The sequence below is a fragment of the Anas acuta genome, chromosome 3, assembly GCF_963932015.1.
Source record: "Anas acuta chromosome 3, bAnaAcu1.1, whole genome shotgun sequence".
Lineage (NCBI taxonomy): Eukaryota > Metazoa > Chordata > Aves > Anseriformes > Anatidae > Anas > Anas acuta.
In genome coordinates this window covers 14,994,702-15,017,791 of record NC_088981.1, presented here as the reverse complement: position 1 = coordinate 15,017,791, position 23,090 = coordinate 14,994,702, and the positions used below count along the sequence as shown (strand labels likewise).

Below are 23,090 nucleotides of genomic sequence, written 5' to 3'. Positions count from 1 at the left end.
CATGAAGGCTCACTGTATTCTCCTTAGGAATCATGTATATATCAGAATATTTCCTTGTCCATAGGAAATCATGTATTCTCCTTACCTTCTAGGACCCTGACACAATTCAGTAATAATTTGATTCTTAAAATCAGTCTTTTTACCAAACAGTTCTCCTTATAATAAAATCAAACCATACCAATTTGATTCTTTTCATCAAATAATACAGTTTTCGCTGAGAAGGTTGTGGTGTATGTCAAAAATTTATCAGAAAATTGATATGGAAATCAGGGTTTACTTTAATGCTAGTCTTATTTCTATCAAAATTTATAATAATTTTATGTACTTTCATTTCTACTGAGTCGCTATTACATGAAATAATATTCTTTTGCCTGTTTCAGTACTAAACAGAGATTATATTTGCTCTTTTAGAAGCCTCTTTACCCATAAGCACTCAAGACTAATTCACAACAGAACTGCTACAGATCATATTTTTCTGTGCTGTAGGCAGCACGCCCTTGATATTCAAGCAAAACTCCAATACTTTTTCTGCATTTCATACCAAAGCTCCCATTGAAGACAGTTTATAACTACTGGAACAAAGAACATGACTGAACGTAATAAATCTGATTCTTTCCTAGGTTTTACACTGGTGTAGTTCAGATAACAAATGAAGCTACTCCTGTTTTAGACAGCTACAAGGACAGTTAAGCTTGCTAGAAGTAAGTTATATTACTATGGGTTTTTCAAAACAAATAAAACTTGGTGAAACTTCATTATTTTAAGAAAACTTTACCTCATAAGAAAGAAAAAAGAAAGAGTGATTTTATAATCTCTTAATTGAGTGATAATCTCTCTCTGAAAATAACTTAAATGCCACCAAAAATGCATCCTACAACCTGAAACATTGACTCTTTAAATCAGTTATTTCAAATCTCTCAAATGTGCAAGTCAGGATCAAAATTTTTGAAAGGGTTGTTTTCTTTTGTTTGTTTGTTATTATTGATTTCTAAAGTTTTCATTATACCATTGAATGTTAAACTCTGCACCTAGACAGATGGCAGAGATGCAGAAGCAGAATAAATACAAGCTTATATTACATAAATATTTATATATATGTATATATATATATTTCAAAGGAAAATATAATTTAATGACTATCCTTCACCTTAAAGGAAAAAGGTACCAACTGGGACATCTAGGTACAATTTCAGATAAAAATGGTAAGCTTGGTACTAGAACATTTAGGTCCAATCTCAGATAAAAATGGTAAGTTTGGTACCTTTCATATTTAAACCATTTCTAGCCAACAAGCTAAAAAGACAGAGCATGAGATCTCAGAAGATCCCCTCAAATTCATTACTATATTAAATGATCCTCCATCCTATGCAACGGCAGCCTCTTACAAAGGCTTGTGGGAAATTTAATGGCAACCTCTTGCTAAAGCTTGTGGAAAATTTACACATTCCAGGAACAAAAGATCGTTAACTCAACATCATAATTACTATGTTGGCTATAAGAGAAATAGACAACAGTAGCCAGGGTTTCTTTCCTGATAGACGCAATGGACAGACTTGTCCTTCTGCCTTTTTATATTTCAGAAGATTAAATCAATGTTTTTACAAATTAGTTCAGTATTTTTGGTAGCACATATGAGAAGCTACTAAACCCTTCATCAAACCTGACTGATCGGTTTCAGTTATCTTTTCTCAATCAACAGATACAAACTGCAGGAACAGTTCCATTTATGTTGCTGACAGTGGAAATGTTGTATTCTATTTCAAATGAAATTGGAATCTGATTACTTTATGATGGAATATGCTAAAATATCACTAAAATATCACTAGTGGAATATCACTTTATGATAGACTATGCTAAAATTACACATCTTGCTATTATTTTATAAGGTTTCTTAGTGGTAAAGGGAGGTGTGAGGGAAATCTTGATCCCACTGAGGTCAATTGTAAAAGCATTAGCATTTGAATGAAGCCAATACTTCATCCTAATTTGGGGGATTCCAAAATTATTTTGACTGTCATCTTCTTAGAAGCACTACATAATTTATATATATATTTATATATATATTTATATATATATATATATATATATATAAACATATATAGCATTCCATTAAGGTTCAATCTAAACGTAAAAATGTTCTTTAAAAATACCTGATGATCTTACTAATTCTGTTAAAGACAAGATGTGCCCTGACTCATTTTACATGCAATTATATAAACTTTTTCATATAAATATTACATGTTCAAAATTATTTTAAATAAACAGCTTTAATGTAAATTGCATATCTTTTTTAATAATATATAAATGACCATTGTCACTTTAATCAAACTGCTACCCCTCCGAACTTGCTTTTCAGTTTATAATAGGGTCTAACTCTAGGATGCTAAGACAACTCAATATTTTATGTATACATATTAAAAAGTTACATCCAAATACTAAATACATTTACATGATTTAGGCTAATACAGAAGATACTTCATTTTACAATTTCTGGGACTGTGTGCTACTGAAAGCATAAACTTCTGATTTTCTGAAACTATCATTTCCTTTTTACTTATTTTAAAAAGTTAATAAGCTTTGATTTTTTTAACGAATGGCAGATGAGAGATAAACAGCTGATAAAGTAAACAAGATGTAAAATGACTGTAGTGTTTTGGGTGCTGACACTAAGGACAGAAGATGTTACATAATAAAGCACAAATGTTTTCTTTTTTATAATGAGTGAAATTTGATAGAAATAATAAAGGCAAATTATTCAGCCATAAATGTCTTGTAGCCACTCAGTGAATATTTTAATTTGGCATACATAATATCTTATCTATATTTACCTTCTACATTTCTCACTCAGGTCTTCGGTCTCAAATTTTGACATAATTATATTTTTACATTTGTACTTACTTCATTCGTATACCTTTAAGTTTTATTGTAGGTACATATGAGGGTACATGAGTACCCTCTGTGCTTAAGTAGTTTCAAGCAATGGTACCCTTACCAGCCAAATAATAGAGTCCTACATGTATCTGCATTAAATGTTCACACTCCTTCCAATCACCAAAACCAATGGGCACTGAATATGAATCATATTTTACTCAGTGATTTATTTGTAGATGGGATTCAGGAAACTGCTGTTTTTCGAAGCTGTCTTCCTTGGTATAACTACCCAGTAATTTTGTAGTCTTCGAGTATATATTTCCCCCATGCCCTTTTGTCTTCTCTCTAAGACTGGCATTCCAAATGTCTGAATACATTGCAAAGTACTGTTCACATTTGTATAAAACTATAATCCTCTGTCTAGTCCCTCTCCTCCCCAACAACAATTTAAAGAATTCCCAAATAAATCACTGGTTTTATTCCAATGTTGTAATAGAAGTAGATATCAATATAAAACAGATTCTAGGTCTCTACTACCCTACAAAAATAAACCCAGGTAACCTTTGCACTTAAACTAGTAGAATTCTCCCTGTCGCTTCCCGTTCCCAGAATTAATTGCCACCAGCTGCTCATTACAAGTATGCCCACCCCCTCCTTTGACTCTAGCCAAGCATGACATCGGCCACCCCCTCCTGCCTGGGTAGCACCTGGCACCAATGCCCTGTCCTTCCTCTGCCCAGGACAACTCCACATCACACTTTGCTGTGGGAAGACACCCAGATGGCATCCTCCTCCCATCACCCACCCTTGCAGAGAACAGAGGAGTGATGGCACCATGGTCTGCCACAGACACACGTGGGGGGAGGAAGGCGGGGAAGAGGGAAGGCAGCAGGGAGGCAGTGGGGAAGGGAACAAGACCCACTTGTACAGATGAAACTCCATGCAGGCCTGGCCTCCTACCCGTCCCCTCCATTACGCAAAGGGGGCAGTGGGGCAAGCTGAGATGGTGTCTTACCTTCACTGCAGTCCTTCCCCCGAAAGCCTGTTTGGGAGCAGTCACAGACGGCCTGGTCGTTGAGCACTGAGCAGACGCCCCCGTTGAGGCAAACGTCCTCCCGGGCACACAGGCGGCTTTGCTCATCATCCAGCCGCACCTCCTGGCTCTCCACTGGCGATGTCTGTGTGTAGTTGACCCGCACGTCCGTTATCCAGCCCTTGAAGGGCTCCCGGTCTTTGACAGAGGATAACGTCAGCTTTAGTGTCGCTGACCGCAGCTCTGGCGGGAGCCCCCCTAAGAATAGGCCACTGAACACAGTCATGTCCCGCCGCTTGGATTTCACCTCCACCCACTTTGCCTCAGCCCGGTCGATGATCAGTGTGGTGTTCTTGAAGTGGCGGCGAATGACCACAGCGTGCCAGAGGTTATCATTGACGGCAGTATCAGACAGGAGAGTGGCGGGCTCAGCACAGAAGATGGAGAAGCTGAGCTGCAGCCGCCCACCCTGGGTGAGGATGAGTTCCAGGAAGTCGCAGAAGCCCTCGTCATCGAAGTAGAGCACCAGCCCACTGGAGCTGCGCGTCTTCATGTTGAAGCTCATCTCGCTCTCACAGCAGGCGTTCCACTTGGGGAAGCGGGTCCACTGCCCCTCAGCCCCCGGGAACTCCAGCCCACTGCCCAACTCAGCCCAGCAGCCCAACAGCAGGGCCAGCCAGAGCAGTAGGCAGCCCCCACGCCGCACCAGTGCCGCCCCCATCCTGCGCGGCCTGGGACGGGTGAGCGGGGCGGCAGTGCCGGCGGGGGGCGGCGCTGGGGCCCCGGTGGCAGACAGGGTAAAATCTTGCCGGGCACCAGCCACGCTTGGAGGTTCAGGCACGCTCACCCCCGTCTTGGGACGGGGGGGCTGTGGGTGCCCCGCTGGATGAAGTGGGGCACCAGGAAGGGAAGGTGCCCCACCGGTCTGCCACAGGGGAGAAGGCGCTGGTGGGTTTCTTCACTGGTCAGCCAGGCTTGGCAAAAGATGTCTGGGGGTGGGTGAGTCAGCAGAAATTTTCCCCAAAGCCAACATTACCAAAGCGGGAGAAAAACCAAAACTGGTGGCAAAATCCTGTTTTCCAAGTGGATCCAGTAGCTCGCCAAGACTGCAGCAATATCCCAGTATACGTGCACCTCTTTTTACATCCTATCCACCAGCTGTAGTTTCCCAGGAAGCCAATTACCGATCCCAGTGCTGCCTCCCTAAGACGTATCCTCTTGTCAGATCACGGACTGTCTGCCATGGTGCTAAAGCAGCGTCAGCAGACGACAGGACTCATCGCTCATGGTTTCCTGAGCTGCCTCAATCCCAATGGGGTTGAAACCCAGAAGCTGTCAAACAGCCGAGTGGCTACTTGACATGCAAAGCCTGACAGCTCCTCTTCTGCTCGCTTGCAAAAGGCCAAGACTAAGATCCAGGGGGGTGAATTCCTCTATTGTTTTTGTTTCTAATCTGCAAGGAATTGAAACAGAATAATAAGAAATGATGACTAATAACACATTAAATCATAAAGTTGATCAATAGTGTACATTTGTGATTAATTTTTTCTTTGAACTGCTGTTCAACGTTAGGAAAATGAAGTGCTGCTGCTGTATGTTTGGAGTTACTGAGAAATCATAATAACGTGCAGTGCTAAACTTAAATCTTAATGTAAATGCTTACACTAGATTGCATTTTTATGGAATAATCTATATGTAAACTACTTACCATTCCAAAACTTTGAAATATTTTAGTAGCATATTTTCTTATTACAATACTGATGTTCAAAAGAAAAGGATCCTGAAGAGATTTTATTTATCCCGCTATATGGTTTAATTTATTTATAGAAATAGCTGTACCTGTGAAGCTATAGGGTCCTATTAATTCAGATGATGATACCAAGCCTGGTTCTAGTTCATTCTACTATAGCTCAAAAACATATAACATGGACTGAGCTCCCAGAAGGAACTGGCAGGTTTCGCCATATGTGGCACACCTACTGGTTTATTTTCATGGGGTGAGGAAAGAATTGCAATGGTTTCTTAGAAGGCTTTTTGAAAATTTCAAACCACATTTTTCCCTGCCACCTGATTTCTTTTGCTGCTGATACTCTCTGTTATGGCAGGGAAAATCCAATTCAAGCCAGCTCTGATGTTGACATTATTCACAATGCAGATCAGCTAATCCCAGGTGTTAGTCCTCTGAAATGGGTTGCAGCATTTTATGTATGTTTATTCAGTTGCCCTTATTTAAAAGGACACTCTCCGTTTTAAAAATCATACATATGCCACAGTTCACTCTGTTCCTCTGAAGAGGTCTCTGCATTCAAAGCATTTCAGCAGAGAGGCTCCCCTCTCTATTTTTCTCCCCCAAGCCGCGGTATCTTTTCTGGAAGGTATGTATTAGCAGATCTCTCCTGATGGAGGAGAGGATCTCCGACACCTCCCTCACCCACTGCTTCCCCTTCACCTCCCACCCACTTCTTAGCCAGCAGCACTTAGGCAGAATATCACGTCCAGAACGGCTGCCAAGCCCTTTGCTGGGCTGGTGGGGGAGGGCGGGAGGGCAGGGACGAGCCTGGCAGAGCAAAAACCTGCTCAAAAACAGGCACACACCTCAGCTGCCTGCACCTGACACGTTCGGAGCCGCTAAGTCACCTCCTACTCTCTCTTTATATTTAATTTCATTCCTCTAAATGTCAACACGTTTATTTTTATTATTTGTCACATGCGAGGCGGGCAAGAGCAGCAAAAGAAAGGCAAGAACCCCCCCCCCCAAACTTCATGGGCAGAGCCCAGCCGTGCCAACCAGCACCGGGCAGCACCGTGCACTGCAGGGCAACAGAGAGACCCAGGTTTTCCACCTCTCAATACCAAACATCCTGCAGCTCCTCCGAAAAAAGTGGTGCCCACCAGGGCCCATCGAAGCAGCCGGGCTACCCGCCCACCCTCGCTCATCAGGAGCCACCCGGCTCCCGGTGGCCGCCGTCGGGGTGCCGGGGGCTGGCGGCACAGCACCGCGCCGCCGCTCCGCAGCAGGCACCGCTCCGGGCTTCAGCACCCGGAACAGCTCCGCCCTGCGCGGCCCCGACGGGGCGGCGGCGCCCGGGGGCTCCGCACCGGCCCCCGCCCCGCAGCCTCCGCACCGGCGGGGGGACGTGGGAGCCGAGGGAGGGGGGCCACACACGAGTGGGTGCACTAGAGGATGGGAGGGGGGAAGGAGGGCGGCCGCGGGGACCCGCTGCGGCGGAGGGAAAGGAGCGGCGAAGGAGAGGGTGTGGAGTGCGATGGGATGCGGCGGGGCGGGTCCTGGGGGGCACACAGCGTGCGCGGGCGGGTTGCCGGCGTGGGAAATGGCTTGAGGGGGGGGGAGAGGAAGAGGCCCGGGAAAGAGGTGAGGGATGCACAGCCCGGAGGGGGCGGGGGCGAGAGGGGGGAGCGGAAAGGTTAGCGGGGATCTGGGCGCCCCAGGGGGGTAGACGGGTGGGGAACGCATGCGGCAGAGGCCGGGGCGCAAGGTGAGCGGGGCGGCGCGGCTCTCTGCGCGCACGGTGCCTGCGCGGGGGAGCACGGAGGGAAGAGGCAAAGGTGCGAGTGCGGATGCGGAGCATAGCAGGAGGGTGGCAGGAGGCTGTGGTGTGCGCCGGGAGGGGAGCCAGGCAGGAACGCGCGCGCGGGCGTGTGCGTGTGTGCGCGCCCGCCCTGCGTGCCAGAGCGATCCCTACAGGTGTCCGCGGAGAGCCGCCGAGCGGGGATCCCACCTCGAGAGCATCCCTGCCCGCTGCCTGCCTCTGTCTGCGGCGCGCCTGCCTTCCCCTCTAACTCACACGCAGAGCACCAGCAAGAGAGAGAAAGGGGAAGGGGAAAAAAAAATCACAAGAGAGACAAAGAGGGAATGGAAGAAAGGAAGAAAAAAAAAAAGCGGGGGGGGGGGGAATTGAAAGATTGAAAAGGAAAGAGAAAAGACCCAAGGAAAAAAAAAAAAAAAAAAAAAAAACAATCGCTTACTTATTACTGCCGATATAATTTACACACACTGCCAGTAAACAGCACTGTCTTGTCTAGTCATTTCCAAAGCAGAGGGATACTTTCATTCTCAAAGGAGGACAATTTTTTTAAGATATATATGTCTCAAATGGGGTCTAAATTACCAGCTATCCCTCCCGGCGATGTACATATGTATACACATGTATGTAGTGAGAAATCCACACAGATCAACATAAATGTAGCTATTGCATTCAGTGCCTCCACAGTCAATTAATACGCTTCCCCAACCCCCCTACAACCATTTTTTCTTTAAAAATTATGATTTAGTCACAGGTGCCCCGATTGAGCCTTTTCAAATTAGAAAGAGAGAGAGAGACACCCATAGGTCAATAAATCCTTAATAAATGCCAGGTCGGTTGGCATGCACAATCCTTGGCAGAATCCTTATTGTATAAAATACACGGCATTGTCTCTGGGTGCGGGGAAGACCAGAGAGTTCACAAATTACCGGATGAAATAAAAGGATCTGAAAAACAACCTTGCTGCAGCCAAAGGGAGAAGCGCTCTAATTCAAAAGCAGACTTAACAGCCTCATTAATCTTTTCCTTTCATTTCTACGTAATTTCTAGAATCAAATTCTTTCCCAGGCGGCTGGAATGATCGATTTTGCTACCTTTCCAGCCTGCAGACGTATTTATTTTAATACGTTTATGATACAATTTCTACCCCTTCAAAAATGCATACCATCAGCAGGAACCTGAACAGTTTCAAACACATATCAAGGAAGCCGGCTGCCTTCATTCTTCTGGCTCACAATAGAAAATGTCCCAAATTATCCATGCACTTCCTGCACAAACCCCTCGCCTTTTCCAGGCTGCCGCCGAGAAATAACAATCATATTGCGATATTCATTCCCGTCGCTGCCCCGGCTTCGCATTTCACCAAAGCATCTCACGCCAGGGAAAACATGCAGCAGATCGATTTTATTCCTTAAGCCTCGCAGATCCCACCCCCCACCCGCTTTTGCAAGGGATAATAAATTACCGCATCCAACCTTTAACTTCGCCCTCCGCTCCACCATCTCTTCTCCCCGCCATCTACCTCTCCACAACGCCGCATGCAAACCCACCAGCCTCTCGCGCCTCCTCCTCCTCCTCCTCCTCCTCCTCCTCCTCCTCCTCTTTCTCTTCCTCCTCCTCCTCCTCCTCCTCCGCCGCCGCCGCCGCCGCCGGCTCCGCAAAGCGGGGCTCGTCCTCCTCGCCGCCGCTCCGCCTTTACCTGCGCGGCGTGCCGCGGGCCGGGGAAGGCGCGGCCGGCCGGGGGCTGCCTCTGCCGCTTGCCGACGGAGCGGGCGATGCTGCGGGTGCGCGGCGACGGCGGCGGCGGCGGCGGCGGGCGGGGGCGGCCGCCGGGAGCGGGGGGCGGTTCCGCCGCGTGACGCCGCCGCGCCCGTCTGCCCGCCGGGGGCGGTGCCGCACTCGCTGCAGACCCCCCAAAAATCCCTACGTTCCCCCCCAAAAGGCCCGCCCGGCACCGCCGCCGCCCCTCAGGGCCCCGCCGCCGCAGATGGGCATGGCCCGGGGAGGGGTCGCCTGTGCCGGTCTGGAGGACTGGCAGTGGTGGGCAACGGGAGATGGGTGGGGGAGCCTCGGTCCATCTCCTGATCGAGGCTGGGCCGTCGGTTTCCTTGGCGTGTTGTGGCAGAGGTGCCCACCACTCCCCATCTCGCCCCCCTGCAGATGTGGCTTCCCTGGCGTCCCCCAGCCAAGCCACCTCTTTGTGTGGGGTGATGGAGGCCTCTCACTGTTTCCACACGCGAAGCTTGCAGGAGTCTGCAAAGGCTGTGGGAATATGAAGGTGTGGACTTCTGACCACAGCTCACCTTTTGGACCACAGCAGAAGTCTTTTGGAAAGTCAGGAATCTCTCTGGTGTAGTTTTAAACCTGTCTCAACGTACATTGCCTCCCCATGCTTGCAAACTATTCAGGAAATTAAATGCTTCTTAAGATTGGTTTTACCTGCCTGGAAGCTAGTTGGTCATACCAAACTAGCGGCGGCCTTCAAGCTTTGTGCTCAGGGGCCTCGACAAAGACGTTGATTGTGATCTATTTGTAGTGTTTGCCAAGGTCCTGGCAGCTCTTGAAGATACGGACTATTCTTGGTACACTGAAAGAGTCACCAGGACACTCCAGCATTAGGCATCCCAGAATCCCTTGGGAGTGGTGTGTGCCGCCATACTTGTTGTTTTCTGGGCTGAAAACAGCCATTAACAATTTAGTTTTGAACTGAAACTTCAGAAGTAAGTGTAAAAAAAACAACCTTTGTTCTCCCACCTCAGTCCCAGAGGAGTTAGCCTTACATTTTTTTTTATTATTATTATTTTTTAACAAAACAGGCATTCTCCCATGTGACAAGTTTGATGAAGTAACCAAGCAACATGTTAAGGAACAAGAATAAAAACTTGCTAGATGTGCAATATATCTTCAGTACATACAGCATAATCAGGCTTCCTTTTTATTCAGCCAGATGATATCCATATCCACTTATTTTTAAATATAGAGTGAGAATTTCTCTTGACAATTCTAGTAACTTGACCTATGTGAACAGAGCAAGTAGCAAATATCTCTCCTGATATGAAAAGCATATAAATTGTAGGCTTCAATATAACAAAAAGACACATTTTTAAAGGAGCAAAATTGTAACCTGATATGTTAGTGCTTATATACATTATGTAAAAAATAGTATTTTCTAACTGCCACCTAATTTTTATTGTGCTCATGGTGAACACATAATAAAGCAGTGCATGCTCTTTGATAGGAAATGTCAAAGCCAAAGCCCAGTCCATGCTGGCAGTCAGTGATATGCGTGGATGTGCTGGCACAGGCGGAGGTTTCTTCCACCTTCAAACAGGGGGACAGATCAGTTGTGCCAGCTGTAGCCAGAGGATGTTCATGTTTCTCTAAATCTGCAGCAAGAAGCTTGCCACAGTGGGAGAATATATGGGAAGAGCCTACAAAGAAATAAAGTGATGAGACTTGAAGTGAGCTGGGAAGGTACAGGGAGATGTTGGGAGATTTCCTTAATTTAATGGTGATTTTGGTTGAGTTTTAGAAAAAAAAAATGTATTACTTTTGGCATCCTCAGCAATTGTTGCAGCATGTGGTGTCATAGTTGATTCATTCTGAAGCAGCACAAAAATAAATAAAAATAAAAATAAAAATAAAAATAAAAATAAAAATAAAAATAAAAATAAAAATAAAAATAAAAATAAAAATAAAAATAAAGAAGAAATGCGAATCCCAAACTATCTCTCTTCATAGGTCTTTCAGTTTGACAAGTGTATGGAATATCTTGTAAGAAGCACATGGCCTTACAGAAACTTGACTTTCTACTGCATAAAATAATGTGTTTTACACCAAAATATTTATAGATTTTGAACAATAAAGAGACAACAGCAGTAATGATATTCTTGGAAACAACGCAATCATATATGCTGTCAAAGGGAATGTAGTACATTACACAACTTGCAAATTTGAGAACTTTTGAGACCTATTGTCAGAGCAAAGTGCCTTTGAGTCATTAAAAGGTACATATGTGAAATTGTCCAACAGTTGTAATTTTAAATAAGAGATTTGTTGGCAAGCTGAAGTGAATGCTGGAGCTGTCTTTTAGGCACGTACATGCAATTGGCATAGCTGTCAGAGCTAAAAAGAAGTAAGCACACAGTAAAGGAGGTGCATAAGGAATGTGGATCATTCTGCTGAGAAAACAAACAAATAAACAAAACAAACAAACAAACAAACAAAAAAACACCAAGAATTAAAATCAAACTAAAACTTTCTGGAGAACACTGGTTATCTAGGCAGGCATGAGAAAGATATGAGGAGGGAGAAAGTTATTTCTGGGATAGAGACAGCAGGAATTGTTTTAAAGATTTTAGAGAGAGAAAATCTGTTTCTGTGCTGGAATGGTCCAGGGTAGCATTCAATAAACAGGGCGGTTAGCTTTTGGGGATACCTCAAACCTCTACTATGGTTATAAGCATTTCACATTTCTGACATCTTTCCCTTTTCTGGAACTACTATCAATAACCCTTCTAAAACAACTAAATCTTGAAGAGCTTCAGGCCCAATGCAAAGCTGACCCATTGCTTTTTTGAATAAGTTCTCACAGAAGACATTTGGCAACTTTTTCTTTTTCTTTTTCTTTTTCTTTTTCTTTTTCTTTTTCTTTTTCTTTTTCTTTTTCTTTTTCTTTTTCTTTTTCTTTTCTTTTTCTTTTTCTTTTTCTTTTTCTTTTTCTTTTTCTTTTTCTTTTTCTTTTTCTTTTTCTTTTTCTTTTTCTTTTTCTTTTTCTTTTTTTTATGATTCATTGTTATCTTTTGAAGTTGATCTAGAGTGGAAAACAGACAAAACACAGAGAGGTATAGCAGAAATAGTATCTGTATCTGCATACAGCCAGTGAGGTTTAAAGCAGTATGAGGAAAGAAAGATAAAATTTCTGCATATTAATTTGTACATTACTGGTCAGTCTCAGGTATGAGTGAAGAAAGCATGGGTAGATCTAAAGTAAGAAGAAAGTAAAATATACTTGTAATGAAGTAGTTGAAGATCTTGAACTAAAAGAGAGACAAAACTATACAATTCAACAAAATGAATTGCAGCACATACAGTACTGGAGGTATTTAGCTCAGGTGTATGACTGAATTCAGAAAAGAGAACTAAGAAGCAACTAATTACGTGTGAATTGAATTTGATAGTTTCTCTGGAAAATGCATATTTGGAGCTTACTAATGCCTAACTTTGGAGGATCAAGATTTTAAAATCTTGCTTGAAACCAATTCTGAAAAGATAAATAATAAAGTAAAAGAGCATACTTACATACTTATGAGGATTTAAAATATTTATTGACCTTATACCCAGTACTGGCATTTAATGATATTTCCAAGTCTTCTGCTATTTCAGAAGGTGTCACTTCTGTTTAGTGATCTAATATTCCAACTGAGAAAATTGGAGAATCATATCTTTATACGTGGGTTTGGGATTATAAAAGTAGTTTTGTCCAAAGAAAGTCTAACATGACCAAAGAAATCTAACATGATTAGAAAATTTGTAGGCATGTTGTTAATCAGAAGATACTTGTGGACTTGGTAGGTTCAAAATCTCAGTTGACCACAAAGCATTTCAAGACTTACACATATTTCTGAACGTCACTGCTTCCTTATGGTTACTGTAGTAGCAAAAACTGAACTTGAAGCATATTCAAGAGAATGTAACAGTAACAAGTAACATCTTGATGAAAATCCCCATTTGATCCTCAAGATAAATATAGATGCCATTTTTCTTGGCATGGTAGCTTCATTGCAGAGAACTGTTTAAAGCTATAAGAAAAATAGACCTGTTCAAAACATAAGTATCGATGGTATCTATATCTATATCTATATCTATAAAATATATAATGTATCTATATCTATAAAATGTGAAATATTGAATTGGAAGTTTTTTGATATTTGCATATCCAACCGGTGAGTTTTTTTTCATGAAATGAGAGGAAAGCTGAGTGTGAAGATAATTGCATTTTTACAACATAATCATAATGGAAGAAAATGTAGTGTAACGAACAAAGGAGCTACCAGGCCTTTAATTTTCCATAAAGTGCATTTAAGAAGAAATCTATAGTGACAAAAACATCATGAAGATTGATGGCTCTAAATCTCAAACCTGAAGATATCACATACATGTACTTTTGCACATAAGAGTTCTAACTCCCTCCTTGTACAAGGGTTGATGGACACAACAGTACACATCACCAGGAGAAATCTGTAATGAAAGACCCATATTAGTTCTTCTCAGTGGTACAGAAACTAATTTTTCAGCTAGTCCTGTTGATGAATCTTGAGTAGGTTCTAGAATAGATTATGTTATATATTATTATACTGGCATATATTTTTCTATATGCTATAGTGGCAGTAGTTTTCTCATTGAAGCTCCATGAAGCTCCATGAAGAAAGTCAAAGTGGTGCAAAACATCCTTCTCAATATACACGTTTGGATTTGACAATTGCTATAAATCAACTGGGAAAAGCATGGTAAAACAGAGAACAGTGGTAAGACCGCTGACTTCCAAAGCATACTTAGTTTGATATTAACTGTTAATAAGAAGATTGTTATAGAAGTTTCTTAATAGAACAGCTTGGTAAGATTGATGTGGAATTGTCTCAAGAGGCTAGCCTCAAAAAATTCAGAGAGAAAATGAATAATTTTTATATTAATATTTTTATTAATTTTAAAAGTATACCCTATGTTCAGGTGTCTTTATTTGTTGTTTTTGTTTTTTTTTTTCTTCCTGTGAATATTATGTGGTAACATGAAATAACATATCAAATATTTATGCATGATGACAGCTACATCTCAAGGTCTTCCATGACAGGCTTGAATTTAGAAATAATATATGTAAACCCCATGCAATTTTGAATAGAATAGAATAGAATAGAATAGAATAGAATAGAATAGAATAGAATAGAATAGAATAGAATAGAATAGAATAGAATAGAATAGAATAGGATAGGATAGGATAGGATAGAATAGTTCAGTTGGAAGGGATCTACAAAGATCAAGTCCAACTGTCTGACCACTTCAGTGCTAACCAAAAGATAAAACATATTATTAATGACACCTTGCTATGAAGCCCATTCCAGTGTTTGACCATTCTCATGATAAAGAATATTTTCCTAATATCCAGTCTAAATCTCCCATGGCACAGCTTTATGCTGTACCCACACCTATTACTGATTACTGGGGGAAGAGATCAGCACCTCTCTGTCCCTTTTCCCTTTTTGATTGCAAAAATTTAAGAAAGTAAATGATTTTTGAACACAAGTCTTCTTTAGTTCAAGTGTTTGCTTTGTGTGTTTTATAACAGCTTTTAAGCAGTAAAGCATAGGCAACCCCTTAGAAAAGAAAAATTGAAGAGAACAACAATCTTTTGCGTGTTGTCATTGAGTGGATGGTGTCCACTAAGTACTTCAGAGCTTATTTCATCTGTAACATTTTGTGGAATAATATGCTTGAAAGAAATGTGTAAAAAATCCCACAGCAAACAGATCTGGGATTAATTTGAATCTGAGTCTACTTTAAACCCCAAAATAATTTGCTTAATATTTCTTTCTAAACTCTTAATATTTAACAGTCTTTTATAAATGTTACTCCTATAATTTCTCATAATTCCTTTTTAAATCTGACTAAATTCTGACTCATATGTAACAAATGTAATTTATGTTAAATTTATGAGTGTCATTTGTGTGTCATTTTTATAAATTTTCATGAAATCCATTCATCATCACCAGCCTTCACCTCATCATCCTCTTTCCTAGGATGGCAGGAGCTGCCTAGATAAAACAAGAAGCTCTTTTCCAAAGACCTTGCAAATTGAAAAACAATATATAACAAGTCTATAAGGCTGGCAGAATGACAGGATATTCTAGTGTGAATTATCTGTGTGCCCAAATCATAGATGTAGTATGCAAATTAGTAGAAGCAATCAAAGAAATTGCATCTTGCACAGCTGCAGGATTGGATCTTACATGGGAACTTCCCTCGAAGGTGCTGAGTGCCCTCAGTTCCCACTACCCGCTAATGTGGGCTGAGGGTACTAGGAAGAACTTATCCCATTTTGAATCAAGCTCTTTGATAGCTTCAAGAAAATCTCTGATTATAATAATTTGTTTTATAATGTGTCACTCTACACTTATGAAAAATGAGTATACTTGCTATAATTCAAGTATTCTACAGATACTTAGCTCTACTAAAAGTGTGCCAAGTATACTAAAAATATATTACTTTTCATAAGGGTATAATTTCCTAGTAATCAGAAGATATCCTCTGATTCAAAAATTGCTGTAATTGTTAATGTTGGTGAAAATTACTAAGGCATCAAAGCAGAGGAATATTTGCGGTATGAAGCTGCAGATAGGTAGTTGAGATCATCGGTGTGATCATCAGTGTGATCATAAATGATGCACCTGCTTAAGAAATTCACTAAGGGAATATGTGTCAGATGGCTAGTATTTTTACCCTTCAGGGCAGCTTTATTGTTGAGATGCCTTTCACTAAGGGATGTGAGAGTTGCCTTTCCAAGAAATTGCGGTAGTAATTACTATTAGTTTAAAAGCTTCATTCAGTTTATTTTTGTTTAGTCCCCACAATTTGTCTTGAAAGTTCAGTGTTATCATAGTTCTAATAGTTCAGGTGTTTCTAAGATAGTGCAGAAGAAAGTAGTAGACTAGAGGAGGCAAACAGAAATAAGACAGGGTCCAGTAACATTCCAAGGCCCAAATCAAAGACAAACTGAAAATCGTCAGACAGTTAGAGAGAATACAGTCACTGTAGTTGAAGTGGTTATAAAAAAAAAGCAAGCAACCAAAGTTACAAAAGAAAAAAAAATATTGTGGGAAATTTAGAACAGGATGAAGGAACGGTGAGGAGCAAGACATAAACAACAATAATTAAAGGACAAGTAGAAATTAGGTACAAGGAAACAAATAAAAGTTGCCTGATGATGGAGTATTTTGCCTCAGGTCAAAAAAGAAGTAGTGAGGTATAGGACAAATCGTAAATACCTGGGCATCTGATGCCATGGGGGTCGACAAGCCCCGTGGTTGGTGATAAAATCGGCCTCTTGATGATTAAGCCACGAGGAATGTAAACAAATTAGAAGGAACAAAGCAGGGTGATTCAGGAGAGGCCTTGCCCTCTCAAACTGCTTGTTCGCCAACTGTTAAGACATAGAAGTTGCTAAATGTTTGCTGTTTCCGGGCAAAGTTGTTAACCAATGGATAGTTAGTGGAAAAGTACCACTTGTAGAGCTAATGGTATAAGCAGGGAGCCTGTCCTCAAAAAAGGTAGGAGTTACTGATCCTAAAAGAAACTCTGGTGTCCATGTGGTCATTATGCCACAATCACCCACTAAACCATCTCTAAACACTATGTCCCAACTTTCCTTAAACACCCCCAGGGACAGTGAATCCACCACCTCCCTGGGTAACCTGTTCCAATGCCTGACTGCTCTTTCTGAAAAGAAATGTCCCCTAATTTCCAACCTGAACCTCCCTGGCACAACTTGAGGACTTTCCCTCTAGTCTTATCACTGGTTATCTGCGAGAAGAGGCCAACCCCCAGCTTTCCAGAACTTCCTCTTAGGCAGTTGCAGAGAGCAATGAGGTCTCCCCCAAGCCTCCTCAATGAGGTCTCTCCCAAGCCTCCTCTTCTCCTGACTAAACAACCCCAGTTCCCTCAGCTGCTCCTCACAGGACTTGTGTTTAAGGCCTTTCACCAGCTGCGTAGCCCTTCTCTGGACAGTGCCTCAATGTCCTTCTTGTAGTGAGGCACCCAAAGCTGAACACAGTACTTGAGGTGTGGCCTCACCAGAGCAGAATACAATGGGACAATCACCTCCCTGGTCCTGCTGTTTACACTACTCCTGATACAAGCCAGGATGCTATTGGCCTTCTTGGCCACCTGGACACAGTGCTGGCTCACGTTCAGGCAAGCGTTATCCAACACCTCCAGATCCAACCTGTCCAGGTCCCTCTGCAGGGTCTTCCTACCCTCCAGCAGATCAACACTTCCCTCCAACTTGGTGTCATCTGCAAACTTACTGAGGGTGCATTCAATTCCCTCATCCAAATCATCAATAAAGATATTAAAGAGGATGGGCCTCAACACCAACCCCTGGCAAACACCACTGGTGACCAGACACCAGCTGGATTTCACTCCATTCACCACCACTCTCTGGGTCCGGCCATCCAGCCAATTTTTGACCCAGTAATGAGTGTACCTGCCCAAGCCATGGGCTGCCGTTTTCTCCAGGAAAATACCATGGGAGACCATGGCTTTGCTGAAGTCTAGGTAGACTATGTCAACAGGCGTTCACTCATCCACCAGGCAGGTCACCCAAGCATAGAATGAGATGAGGTTTTGATGACCTGACCTTTTTGGTCTGACCTCCTAGGCAATCAATGCTGAACATGTTAATACAACATGATAATACAACATTCAAACACTTTGGCTCTAACTCCAAGTTCCTTCTAGTGCCACCTGTAAACACCAAAATAAGCTAGAATCCAGGACAGACTGTTTTCTCAATTGAGTAAATTACTCCTTCTATGCAATATGAATATTCAAACTTTTCTGTATGATCTGGAACATTTTTGTCTCTCACAAAGAAACATGCTTCTCTAATAGAAGGATGTATATTGCAGTTGTGTTTTTAATACTGACAAGTTACTGTTTGCTTGTAATCTTTGATCTACACTTTGTTTTTCCTGTTGCTGTTTCAACTGTTTGCTTTGCTCTGCCATATTCAATACAGAGTGTTTTTTTGGTCTTGCTCTTTCTCCAATTCTTTCCAGCCATTTTGTGACCACAACCTGTGATGACTACTGCTTTTTTTGCAGTTACCAAAGCAATACAAAAAACAGAAATTTCACACAGACTTATATAGTGGCAGTAGAAAAGTCAAACTGTTTATTTTAGACAACATAATCAAGTTCTCTGATGTATTCAGTAAACTCTTTTTTCTTTTTTTTTTTAACCAAAATTTTATCATTCCACAGCCAGATAATCCAACCTGAACAACCCACAATCATTTGAAGAAAGTGTTAATGATACAGACCGAACTGTGAATACTCCTTTGTAATTATTCTCTAGTATGTCATATGCTGTTTTTCTGTGATGTGTATTCATGTTTTCTCAATATTGTATTAATTTGTTTTGAATTCTTTATACATCCTCTCAGCCACAAACTTCTTTGGATATACTGACCATTGGAAAGATGTCTTCATCTACTTACTGTGTTTATTTCAGGTTATTTCAACATATGTAGAAGCATTTAACTTGACAAATGGTAAAAATATGAAGTAATAACAGTATTGTGCTTTTACTTTAAAGATTTATGGGCTGTATCACATTCAATTATTGCTAAGGCAAATTGGAAACTTGAAATTATTCCACAACTTGCCTACAAGATATTGTTTAGTTTGAGTTCTTTATTTATCATATAAGCATATAGCAACGTCTTCCAAGTAGATGGATCATTAGTAATTGCCAATTTAAAGTATTGTTGGGTCAGAAAAAAATAGTTATGGTCCTGCACACAGTGAAATTACCTTAGTTATGTTGGTTATAGACAAAAGATTTGGGCTAGTATGCTTCAAAGCTTTGATCCTATAATTTAGCTAACGAAGGACTCCAGTAGGGTTTCCCTTCTGATTCTAAGAGCTTATATTGATTCTTAGGCATTCAATGACTTAATGCCACAGGCAGAGAAACACACAGATTTTCCTGATGTTTGCAGTTTTCAGGATGTTAAAATTATGCAAATTGATCATGGTTTGCCCAAAAATCAAATTAGCATTGTGCACCTGTAGCAAGCATAATATGTTCATTTCAATGGAACTATGAACATTCAGCACATTTTTACCTCATTAGCACTCCAGGGGTAGCAGTGACTTAATTCTTTCCCATTGAAAGCTCTGTAGTTGCTACCTGTAGACATTCTATGATTGTCCATAAAGCACATTTGTAAAAAATAAACATAATTTTTATGAAAAGTATTGAGAAGTCAGCATAATGATTCATTCCTTTATAGAGTGAATTACTCTGCTCAGAGAGTGTAAAGCCTTTGGCAGTCTAATTTTGTGAGGCATAAAAAGAAATGCCACTCCCAGAATTGAGCTGCCTGGCTTTGTAACACTTCAGATTTAGAAGCAGATACTTGCTATTTGGGATAGAGAGTTCATAGAACACCTGTTCTGACCATATAAAGCTGCATTTAAAGGAAAGGAAGACTGAGATGAAAACTTAGGAAGAGCATAATCTAAACACCACATAAGTAAATGAACCTCACTGTGACATGGTACAGAATTAAAGAGGGGAATGTAAAATACCATCAATTGATGTCTTTCTCTTGGATTAAGAGAGGTTTATTGTTGAATGAAGAAAGTAAGCTTCGAGTCTCCACAAAGTGGTAATCACTTTGATATGGGGCATAAAAATGGCTATGATTGTATTTTGTCCCAAAAATATTTTTTTCTCATACGGTTGAATTAAGAATGATAACATTTTTCACAGTGATCTTGTTAAGTTCCCTGTTACGCTTTAGAAGAGCCTAGTTTTGAAAGATCTCTTGTAATTGCCCTTGAATTGTCTTGTTAGATGAGTAATAATCATCCAGTTTAGTTTTTGTTTCCTTTTAACTGATTCAGTAAAACATTTTGCTTTCTATTAATAACGTTTTTTCCATGTTCTCCTTTTTCCTAGGTTTAACTTTGTTTACTTCTAAAATAGATTTTTTTTCATATTTTAATGTTTTTGTTTGTTTATTTGTTTGTTGTTTTTCACAGTATGCTTTGCTCAACCTTCACCTAAGTCCACAGATGTCCACATAGATGCTAATAGGTACTTTTGAATAACATATGAATTTTTCTTTCATTTAAATATGCACAAATCTATTGGTAAAACATTTTGAAATTCAAATATAAATATAGCAGAGGATATAAGCACATTAAGCACTTCAACTGGGCATAATATGGAGTTGTGTTAACAATTTTCTCCCTCATTATGTTAACTATCAATTTAGGTGACAAACCTGAGAAAATTATTAACCTACAGCTAAAGATACTTTCTCAACTCTGTTCAGAAAAGCTGGCTATCTTTTGGGGGTGTATAAAGAATTTATTGGAGAGCAATACTGGGTAATATGCCACTATATATAATACTGTATGGCCTCATCCAGAAAGTTTGCTGAAGTGTTTGGCAACCCTTTTCAAAAACAATATTGCCAAATTTCAGAACAGGTTCTGGAATAGGAGAGGAGAATTGATGAGAAAGCTGGAATATTGTAAGATCTCTTATTAATAACTGAAAAGACCAACGTTTTCTTTGTGAAGAAGCATCATATGAATGAGCATTTAAAAAACAAACCCCCCCCGTCAAAAAAACTCCGACCTACAGGTTAGTGTAAAGGAGAATAGATTTGAAGCTATTATTGCTTGTCTTATGAGAAGGATATTAAGAGAAACTGAAAGAAAGATGATTCAAATCTGTATGGGGATATTTCTTTTTATCAAGTGTATAAGTTAACCATGAAACACATTTGCACTGGTTGCTACTGAGGCCAAAAAGCAAAATTTGAAAAATATTTTAATATTTATATAATAGTGAAGAATATACAAGAGGTTGATAATGGTGACTACCAAATGATTTTCATTTGGTAGGACTAGTAAACTTCAAGATTCAACCACATCCTTAGAAGCTTTATTAGTAAGATTATCTGCCTTAGCATTATTGTGTAATTTTCTCTTAAAGCATCTCAACCTGTTGTGATAGCCTGCTGAATTGAAAGGACCTTGTTTCTGTTCTAGGAGGGAACTGAGAAGAGCTTTTCCATCCTAAGCTAGACCGTGAGTGCATCTTCTACTTCCTTCAGTAGGTTTTCTTTCTTTTCGATATATTTGTTGTATGTTGCTTCAACATTTTGTGAATGTATATTTGTTCTGCTCATACAAGAGTAGTCCAGCTGTGTGACAGCTGTTGTTAGCACAGCACTGTGTCTGAGCTAGTGAACATTTCTGAGGATTTTTTTTTCTCTCAACAAATGTTACAAGGGCTCATAATCAGCAGCAGATTCTTTGTGGAGCAATGATATCCTTTTCTCTGATATCTCATTCTTCTGTAGCTGAACACAGACATTTAGTGACCTGTGCAGCAAACAAATATAGCTTATTTAAATTTATAAGGTGTCCATAAGCAGAAGTGATTTTGAACATGATAATTCATTATTTTATTCATCAAATCAGGTGTTTGCAAATAGTATAGCATGTTGATTCCATACTTTTTTTTTTTTTTCAAACCTGTGGTACTCATTACTCAAGTTGGTCACATGAATATTTTCACAAACAAAAAGATATTGATTTGAGTGCTATTGTGAAGAAAGTGAAAAGATATGGGAACATCAATAAAACTGAATTCAAGAATGATGTTTTAAAATAATATATTCATAGTTGCATATGTTGTCTGCAGTATTCATTAAGCTCTGCTCATAGTAAACAAAGGATTTGGGGAAAAACTTTTCTGATATAGTATGTTTTTTACTTACATAATTAGAAACAGACAGCTACTATTTGGAGTAACACAGCTTAAAGATTATGAATACATTCTTCTCCCTTCTTTGCATTTGCATTTGAAAGAATTAGTACATTGTTCATTAGTACATTGTCAAAGACAGGGTTATGTCTTGGTCCTATGTACACTCACAGTTTTTTTAGTTGCTGCCAGGAAGCCAGTGAACAAAAAATTTCTTTGCCTTGCCTTGCCTTCTTTCCCTTTCCCTTTCCCTTTCCCTTTCCCTTTCCCTTTCCCTTTCCCTTTCCCTTTCCCTTTCCCTTTCCCTTTCCCTTTCCCTTTCCCTTTCCCTTTCCCTTTCCCTTTCCCTTTCCCTTTCCCTTTCCCTTTCCCTTTCCCTTTCCCTTTCCCTTTCCCTTTCCCTTTCCCTTTTTCCCTTTTCTTCTTTCCCTTTCCCTTTTTCCCTTTCCCCCTTTCCCCTTTTTCCCTTTCCCTTTTTCCTTTTTCCCCTTTCCCCCTTTCCCTGCTTCCTCTTCCTTTCTTCATGGAAAAATAAGCATTATCTTTAAAAGGAGAGTACTCTTAAGAATAGGTGGTCTGTGCATACCTGTTGAGGTATGCATAGGGTCACGGTTATAGTCATGGTCAGGGATATCTAAGTGTTCCTCCAAGAAGAACAGTGAATTTATTTGGTCCCCTCTTCACTGTGTCCTCATACCTCATATAATTCAGGAAAGACATGCTGAAAGCTGAACAGTGAAAGTAGAGCTCACTGTCAGGGAAAAATCTTTGAAGTTAAGGTATTGAACCTCTGCTATTACTGGACATACCTACAGGAATCTGAAGGGCATGATTCAAAGGTTCTTGAGTTTGTGCAGTTATTCTGGCCTCAGGACTACATGGAGGCCAGCATTTGCTAGCAGGAATGCAGCAAGCAATATGTGAGTTATTCATTTTAGATAGCAGTGTTTGGTATCATTAATATTCTGTTGCAATGACTATTTAAGGGACCTTTCCATTGCCTTGCAATGTTCAATGAAGACATGACATGTTCTGTTGAACATCATTTCAACCTTGTGTTTGATTATGTATTCTTTCAT

General features: G+C 40.6%; 1 protein-coding gene across 34 annotated transcripts in view; it reads right to left on the bottom strand.

The window, feature by feature from the left end:
• NRXN1 (neurexin 1) overlaps positions 1-9,288 on the bottom strand; it is a 703,785-nt gene extending 694,497 nt beyond the window's left edge. For 29 of the 34 annotated variants that reach the window (XM_068675784.1, XM_068675804.1, XM_068675805.1 and 26 more), the window contains exons 1-2: positions 8,925-9,045; positions 3,887-5,357 (exon numbers count right to left, since the gene is read on the bottom strand). In XM_068675784.1, coding sequence (XP_068531885.1) covers positions 3,887-4,625 — 739 coding nt within the window. In that variant the 5' untranslated portion in view covers positions 4,626-5,357; positions 8,925-9,045. The other 5 variants (XM_068675788.1, XM_068675816.1, XM_068675787.1 and 2 more) reach the window with 4 other exon arrangements.
• Between the last annotated feature and the right edge of the window lie 13,802 nt (positions 9,289-23,090).